The 8,985-nt window shown below is 42.4% G+C and overlaps 1 protein-coding gene across 1 annotated transcript; it reads left to right on the plus strand.

The window, feature by feature from the left end:
• Nucleotides 1–2,357: 2,357 nt before the first annotated feature.
• On the plus strand, nt 2,358–5,188 carry DUSP1 (dual specificity phosphatase 1). Its single transcript, XM_066591282.1, has 4 exons — nt 2,358–2,985; nt 3,101–3,249; nt 3,497–3,716; nt 4,128–5,188. The coding sequence occupies exons 1-4, from the start codon at nt 2,616–2,618 to the stop codon at nt 4,496–4,498; spliced, it is 1,110 nt and encodes a 369-aa protein (XP_066447379.1). The 5' UTR covers nt 2,358–2,615; the 3' UTR covers nt 4,499–5,188.
• The last annotated feature ends 3,797 nt before the right edge of the window (nt 5,189–8,985 follow it).

Consider the following 8,985-nt stretch of genomic DNA (forward strand, 5'->3'; position numbering starts at 1 on the left):
CCTCAATGCCATGGTTTGAGGGCAACCATGGCATTGAGAGTAATTATATAGGTTTCTTTTTTGCATTTTTTATATGTAGGAGGTTAAAAAACTGCTGAATACTTCTGGCACCGCTTATCCTCCAGGGACATAGGATTTGGAAAGCTGCAATTCCAATTAGGTTATCACTAGTATATTGAAGTGGAAAAGTACTGCCTATACCCCCTCCAAAGCACCAGTGTCCCTACCCCCCCTTCCCCCAAAAGAGCCAGTCCCCTTGTACTGTACATTAACCCCTAACAGCACCCTTCCTTCTGAGATAGACACTAACCCCCACCGATCCAGCATCTCCTCTGCTGTAAATTAACCCTTAAAGCACCATGCCTCTCATAATAAATATTAAAATCCATCAGAAGCTATACTATTCTCACCCTTTACAATACATTAACCCCTGAAACACTAATTCCCGTGTAACACGCATTAAACCCTAACAGCACCAATCCCCCTATAATGCACATAACGCCCCAAACTTCCAGTTCTTTTTCAGCACCCTAATGCTACTCTCACACATGCGCTTTTTACGGCGATTACCGCGTTTTGAACGCCACGGTAATCGCAGTACAAGGCTCCCATTGATTTCAATGGGGCTTTGCAGATCTGCGCTCGATTGTGGCGTTTTCTAACGCTGTTATTTTCGAGCGCTCTCTGCTCTATTTTGTTGCCATTAACCTACCTCATCACCCATTAGAATGTTGGGGTGCATTAAAACCTGCTGTCGGAGCCAGTAACCTGCGTCCAAAAACGGCGGTAAAATCGTGGCAAAACTGCAATCGCAATTGTGGCGTTTTGCCGATGCTATGTGTGAGAGTAGCCTAAGGCTGTCTTCACACATGTGGGGCGCATTGCGTAATTTCCACTTGCGGAATTGCTGAGGAAACTCTGCAGCATTTACAGTACAAGTCAAATGAGGGCTTATTCACACCAGGAGTAGAAAATACGTGGAGGAAGTATAATAAGAGTTACATTTTTTTCCGTATTTTGGATCCACTCCTGGTTTCGGCTTACAAAATACTGACATGTGAATAAGCCCTGAGTAAGATTTTGCCAATTTTTTTCTGCTGCAAAAACGCTGGAAATACGAAAAATGCTGAAGATTACGAATCCATCTATTTATGTTGCGGAAGCTACACGAAAATGCAGCGTTTTTTTGCTATAGAGATCAATGGAGAACATAAAAACCGCACCAAAATCCACAAATTCTCATTTGTTGCGGATTCTGAAGCATTCCACTGTGGAAACGCGCCGACTCTGCTTGCAAATCAGGATTTATTAATGTTTGAAAACAAAGTTTGCCCTTATGAACTGAGCGCAGGAACTATTAGGCTAGGTTCACACTGGGAGGATTTGCCACGGTTTTGCCGCGGATTGCCGTTGCATATCCGCACTGCGGCAAAACCGCTGCGTTTGCAGTGCAATGCAGCACAAATGAGATTTGCCAAAAAGCTGTTCTCACAATGCGGATTTTTTCCGCACAGCCGCAGTGCGGAAATGCAACTGCAGCGCGGTTTTAAAAGAAGCAGCATGTTCATTCTTCGGTCTTTTTCCCAGCGCTTTTCTGTCCATCGACCTCTATGGACGCAGCCAAATCCGCACCAAATACACTGCAAAAAGTAAAAAAGCGCTGCGGAGAAAAACGCTTGCGGATTTTCCCGCACGAAAACCCGCAAGCCCAAATTAACCTTTGAAGCGGTTTTGTCGCAGAAGCGGTTCTTCTGCGGCAAAACCGCGGCAAATCCGCCCTGTGTGAACCCAGCCCTACCGTAGAAAAGCAACATATTCCGCAATAGAAACTGCAGTTCGCACATAAAAACACAAGTACATTTACAAAATCCCTGCAGGCAGGCTCGCCCCTCGCTCTGTATCGGTCTATCACTCACTCAGTTCAGGTTTATTGTACTTGTTTTTACCTTATGTGATGTACCTAAACCCCTTTTTCATATGTTAATGGCGCTTTAAACAAATCATAACAATCACCCTACGCATATAATTTCCCACCAACAAACCCAAACAGACAGTGCTTACAGCCCAAAAACCTCGACTCAGCACATTAACCCCTAATATCCCCTCAGCCTTGGTGGGGTAGCGCCCCCTCTCCACAACAACACCCCTGTCAGCAGGACATTACATCCCAGTCAGTGTACACATAATACCCTGCGCCTTTTGCAGGCTGTGCAATGACCAGAAAAGAGGGAAGTGCAGGGAGGGAGCACGTGATGAAGGCTACGTCCCTCTTTACGTCACCACATCTAGCAGATGCTACTTCATTCTAGACACGACCATTCACAAAAAAGCCAGCCTCCTCCCGCTCTGTATATATACCCTGTCTGAGCCCAGCAGACTAAAGCAGGATACAGCCAGCCAGCCAAAGGAAAGCTAAAGTAACACAAGGAAACAAGGCTGGCTGCTCTCCTCGCAGGACTCTACTATTTATATCTCTAGCAAGCGTATTATTGTAATATCCCGACAAAGTGGTCAGAAGGCGACTGCACCGGACACGACTTCTACTGGACAAGTGCACTGCAGCAGGTCTGAAGACGCACGGATTGAATCTACGTGAGTCCTTCTTGAGAAGAGCTATGGTCAACATGGAGATTAGTGCCATGGATTGCAGTACATTGAAAGCCCTCCTGGTAGACCGGGCTCACAAGTGCCTGGTGCTGGACTGTAGATCGTTCTTCTCGTTCAGTTCTTCCCACATCATGGGTTCCAGCAACGTCAGGTTTAGCACTATAGTGAAGAGACGGGCTAAGGGCAGCATGGGCTTGGAGCATATCATCCCCAACGAGGAGCAACGTTGTCGGCTAATCGCTGGCTTGTACGAGGCTGTTGTGCTGTTGGATGAGAGGACATGTGATTTGGAGCCCCTCCGAAAGGACGGCACCATGATGTTGGCTGTCAATGCCTTGTGCAGAGACCCCCGGGGCAGCAGGATCTTCTTTCTTAAAGGTACATTGAACGTTCCCTCCAAAACATCTTCATTGATAAAACCCATACTATGTTACTCGCTACTGCCCCTCTAATACCATGTAATCTAACGAAAAACAAATGTTCTCTTTTTCAGGTGGTTATGAAGCATTCTCTTCCGAGTGCCCTGAATTTTGCAACAAATGTTCTCCTCCAGTGGGACTGAGCTTGCCCTTGAGTGCCAACAGTGTTCCAGACAGTGCAGATTCTAACTGTACCCCCTGTGGAACCCCACTATATGATCAGGTTGGTATAAGTGATGTCTCTTTAACTTTTAATACTATGAAAGGGTTACACTAATTTCTCCCTTCCTCACCCCTCCCGGCACTGAGACAATATTTAACTGTATGCACAATAGCTGATCATGCCCGCAGTGCCAACGTAATGTTTACCTTCCAAACGCCCATCCCTTAGCGAAAAAAACTTATGTTTTATGTGACAACAATGTGACCAAATGAATGACCGTTCCTCTTCTTTTCTTGCTATGTTATAGGGTGGACCAGTGGAAATCTTGCCCTTTTTGTACTTGGGCAGCGCTTATCATGCATCCAGAAAAGACATGCTGGATACCCTTGGCATCACAGCCCTGATCAATGTTTCTGCTAACTGCCCCAACCACTTTGAAGGACACTACCAGTACAAGAGCATTCCTGTGGAAGACAGTCATAAAGCAGATATCAGCTCCTGGTTCAACGAAGCTATTGATTTTATAGGTAAATATTGTTTCTATATCCTATTTCTTAACAATACAAAGTTGTCCACCAATAGCAAGAATAGGTTAAAATATGTATATACACTTATTATATATACACCTAATAGTTTAAGAAAAGCGTAGATTAGTTTTATATTACTTTTAAAGCTCTTTTTTAACTAGGCTACAAAACGACACAAAGCTTATTGTTTATATGGGAACTAGCTGACCATATGAAGAGTGAATAGGATTATCTACTTATGTGCAATACTGCCCCCTAGTGTTCAATGCTAGAACCTTCCCTACGGGGCAGTGAACTACTTCCCTTATTTATAACAAGGACATGTTTGTAGACTCCCAGACTTTCTTATTCTAGTCTGTATTTCATATTCTTATATCCTTATAATAACCTGTTGGTTTTGTTTGTTTCCAGACTCAGTCAAAAATAAAGGCGGAAGAGTATTTGTCCATTGCCAAGCTGGTATCTCTCGTTCAGCTACCATATGTCTGGCTTATCTTATGAGGACTAACCGTGTTAAGCTGGATGAAGCTTTTGAGTTCGTCAAGCAGAGAAGGAGCATCATTTCCCCTAATTTCAGTTTTATGGGACAGCTTCTTCAGTTCGAATCCCAAGTACTAGCACCATCCTGTTCGGCAGAAGTTGGTAGCCCCTCGATATCAGTTTTGGACAGGGGAACATCTACTACTACCGTCTTCAATTTCCCAGTTTCCATCCCCGTTCACCCAGCCACAAGCTCTCTGAGTTACCTTCAAAGTCCAATCACTACATCGCCGAGCTGCTAAGGAACACAGCACAAGAACTGGACTAAAGCACATGGACTAAATGTGTTACTCGAAGTGCAATAAGTTTTTCAAACTTTTTTTTTTTTTTTTTTTAAGCCATCACAGTCAAACAGGCGTGAAGGACACAATGAACTGGTGAAACCACAATGAACATACAACTGACATGACTTGTCATGATTTTGGACGTATGTCCTGACCACTAAGGAAATCAAAAAAAAGACAGGTCACAATTGCCTTTTTTTGTTTTACGTCTGAATTTTGTTTATAATCTCCGTTTAATGGGGATTCGACAGTATTTCCATTCCTGAACTTTTTGTACTGCTAATAGCTGAAGAGAGAGGCTAGGGAAAAGAAGAAAAGTACGTCCTTTATTTATTCTGCAAGCTTCGTCCTGCCTTCAGATGCCTAAGATTTCAGCTTTTCAACGAAGCAAAGAAGAAATACCTCAGTATTTTCTGGTACTGTAATTCCTGTTCGTAATTCAAGACCAGCTTCAGTTTCCAAAGCACTGATGATTAAAAAAAAAGCACTAGGCCGGAGCCTTCTTCTGAGTTTGCTGACAATTGTATATATGCTATGACCTTATTTATGATGTAAAATAATATATTTCTTCTCCTGGGAGAAGACATTTTTAATACAGAACTATGACTTTTTATACAGAATAGAATAAATTATGACTTTGTACTGAAATGTGGTGCGAATCTCTTGCATTAATTCACTATTTTATTACAGGGTCCGAGCCAATAACTATATAATTACATCTCTTGTACAGAAAGAAAGATAATTAACTTCCAACCTCATATGGTAGCGTCAACATATTCCAGAGTGCTACGCAAACAGTACGTAATCACGTCACTCCCGGTCTCATTACCGAAGTACACATAAACAATCATAGGAAACCAATAAACCAAATGATTTGAGTCATGCCAATCTCTGTACAACACTGTGCAATATATTGGCACCATGTATATAAGAACACTGCAAAAAATGATCCAACTCGTTAACCACAGCCATGTTAATAGAAAATAGTAACTGCATGTAGTTCCTATCCCTATTGGGTTTCATACACTTCATATGTTCCCTTATGATGATCAAATATCTACAGTTTCTACACAACATAAACCAACACTACAGTAATATTATAGAATGGATCAAAAATTATTATTTTAGTCTAAAGACATCATAAATCTTTGCCAGTGCTAGGTTTGACATCACATTTGGCTATACTGTTGACATAACATGACTGGTAATTAAAAGGAGCCTGTGACGTCCCCGCAGCACTATAAACGAAGTTATGGGGCTGTTAGGGACGTGACAGTGAGCAGGGTGATATATTTTTTATACTCGCCTGCTTCCACAATCCAGCGCTATCACCCAGTGGCACATAAAAATGTTTTCAGAGTCCTGTGTGCTCTCTCTTCCATAGACTTGTATGGGAGAGTACATGCATCACATGACCGTGCTAACCCTAAAAGACAGGAAGGGAATAAAGAGGGGAAGACCAGTCCAGAGAGGCTTGGGGGTGCTGTGAGAAAGGTGAGTATATGTTTTTTTTTTAACATATGCAAAATTGGGGTTAACTGCTTATCACCGGATCTGTTGAACCAGTGAGAACCAGTGTTTAGGGTCTCCTCAACCTGCTGGGGCTCCTGCTGAACATAGGGGGACCATGGGGTCTAGAGCAGGTGCACAATAAGAATCAGAGCTGTGGAATGAACTGACTCCTCTATATTAAACAAGCAACAAGTTAAACGCTTTTCAAGAATGCAAACCTCTTCCTCAGATACAGCTAGTACGTGTACAGCTATGGCTTAGTATACAACTTAGCTCGCATACGTAAGGGATCATTCACACGGGTGAAACTTTCCTCATTCCGCATCATAAGTCATTGGAAATTTTGCAAAAAAAAATCTACACAGCTCTATGCAGATTTTCATGCGGAAAGAAAATGACTTAAATCAAGCTGCAAATCCGCAGAAAAACTGCAGTTAGGCCTGCGGATCTTGGTGCAGAATTCCACAGTGGCAAATTCCACTCCATCCCACCCGAAATGTTATGCCCCTGTGAAAGGTCCCATAACTGATGGGAGAGTCAAGTGACTGGTTGTTCAATAAACAGAGGAGTTCAGTTCCTTCCATGACTCTGGTTCTTATTGTGCTATTGGCGGAAGGTTTCGCCTAGTCCCAACTCTTGGCACATTCCTAGCAAATTAATATACGTTTGCTGTAAACAGCTGAATAATAGAAGCATATGAGATATTGTTAATTAAGCCATTAACTACTTATGAATTTGGTAATTTCTACAGACAAAACTATAATCACATCTTCTTCTCTTGGATCTAGGGACATAACTTCTATTAATTACAAATGACAATAATAGTAATATAATTGGAATAGACAGATCCATGGTGGATATGCTAAATAAATACCCAAAATTGACAAATTCTTGAAATAACTTATTTCAAGTAATGTCCCTTTTACATGGAACGACAGACGGGTAAATGACTGCACAAGCGCTGATGTCACCACTAAGGTCATTAGCGCTTGTGCAGAGCGTTTAGACTGGCAGAGTTTACCGCTGGATCGCGGCTTTTCGCTTGCTTTTCTTTCAACGCTTCACCTTCTATGTGAAGGGCAGAGAGGGCAGCATTTACATTGAACGACAAGCCCGTGATCCAGCGATGGTTTTTATGCTGCCTGAAAGTCAATGATAAGAACTAGAGATGAGCGAGCATACTCGCTAAGGATAATAACTCAATCGAGTATTGTCCTTAGCGAGTACCTGCCCACTCGGAAGAAAAGGTTCGGCTGCCGGCGCGGGAGAGAGGTGAGTTGCGGCAGTGAGCAGGGAGGGAGCAGGGGGAAGAGAGGGAGAGAGCTCTTCCCTCCGTTCCTTCCTGCTCTCCCCCGCCGCACCCTGCCCGCTGCCGGCAGCCGAATCTTTTCTTCCGAGTGGGCAGGTACTCGCTAAGGACAATGCTCGATCGAGTAATTGCCCTTAGCGAGTATGCTCGCTCATCTCTAATAAGAACCTGTGAACGAAAAGTGAGTATTTTTTTTTTCCGTTTACACTGCACGACTATTGCTCAGATTCATTCGTTAGAACGGATTTTGAGCGATAATCGTTCCGTGTACATGGCCCATATCTCTTGATATGGGAAATTGATGTGTTAATGACAGACAGAATTATGTATGTGCTTGTCCACTTTAATTTATACAGTGTCTCTGGGAGATAATGAGACTCAATGTAAATCCTAATGAATAGTTAAATGAAGGAATTGTTTACGGATGTGCTGTACAGAATGGGTATTTTTTACATCGGAGTAGTAGATTCAGGCACTAGAGTAGTTCACTCTTTGTCTAGTCCTGGAGATGATGTCCACCACCAAAAATCTGTTATTCTTCATGTACACAACCATGTTATGGCTTTGTGTAAATTCCTTGTTGATTTCATATGGAGACCCAGGAAAGTTTATTCCCATATTTTTATATGGATTCATTCCACATGAATTGACATAGGGTATGCATAATGTGTATGGCCCATGTGATGCTAAGGGCTCTGCCAAGTGCGTGAGACTTAAATGGAGGGCACAAGGCCTTTGCGCTGTCTGAGACTTAATTGAATTTAAGCATGTAAGATAATTAAATTGGAATGCATCTTTTCTTGACCAGTGTCCAAAAACTTTGGGTTACACCTCATTGGAAGTAGATTTAACCAGTTTTAAAGGCCTGTCTGCCTGGTGAAAATTATTTGATGTGTCTTTTTTTTTTACATACTCAGCAAATTAGCAGATAAAGTGGGAATTATAGTCTTGTAAATCTTGTTTCCTGTAGTTTTGGCTGGAGCACAGCATATGGGTTATACAATCCTCCATGGGAAAGTAGGACAGGTGGTAATTAATGGAATAATTAATCTAAAAGTCCTATGTCTGCCTTCTCCTCACAGAGCGCCTCTGTCTTATTGAAGAGATGTGTCCAACAACAACATATTGCTATATCAATATATTGAATGGGAGACCTGTATGGCTTCCAGGACTCAAGGAGACAAGGTTTGTGTGAGTATAATTTCAAGCCTTAAATGTGTCCAGAACCACATGACATGAGAGATAGAGGGATAATTTTGGTTAAAGGATACTTATGCATTAAACTTGTTCTAAGAATAAGTTGACTATAGCAACCAAATAGGTCACGGATAGCATTTTACAAAAAAGTAGAATGGACAAGGTAAAGCTGGATACTGATTGGTTGGTCATTGTATGAAGGTCATTGTGTTCAGCCTATAATGCTTAATAAACATCAGAGCAGCAAGTGTGGACGCACCATTCCACAGACCAATTTGACTGTGGGCTACTCCTGAGGGTGCACATCTAGACAATGAAGAACTTGGGCAGAGGAAAAGGCACACCGGCTGATTCAGCCTGCGGACTCCAGTCTTTAGTATTCACGCCTTTTTTGGAAGCGCAGAGAAGGTAGCTGTGAGTGAAGAAA

Source organism: Eleutherodactylus coqui, chromosome 2 (genome assembly GCF_035609145.1).
Source record: "Eleutherodactylus coqui strain aEleCoq1 chromosome 2, aEleCoq1.hap1, whole genome shotgun sequence".
Lineage (NCBI taxonomy): Eukaryota > Metazoa > Chordata > Amphibia > Anura > Eleutherodactylidae > Eleutherodactylus > Eleutherodactylus coqui.

Bases quoted from the DNA above. Each gene is read 5' to 3' on its own strand.
- DUSP1 (XM_066591282.1), top strand. From the start codon at position 2,616: ATGGTCAACATGGAGATTAGTGCCATGGATTGCAGTACATTGAAAGCC. The intron at 2,986-3,100 runs GTACATTGAACG...TCTCTTTTTCAG, and splicing joins CAGGATCTTCTTTCTTAAAG to GTGGTTATGAAGCATTCTCT. The intron at 3,717-4,127 runs GTAAATATTGTT...GTTTGTTTCCAG, and splicing joins CGAAGCTATTGATTTTATAG to ACTCAGTCAAAAATAAAGGC.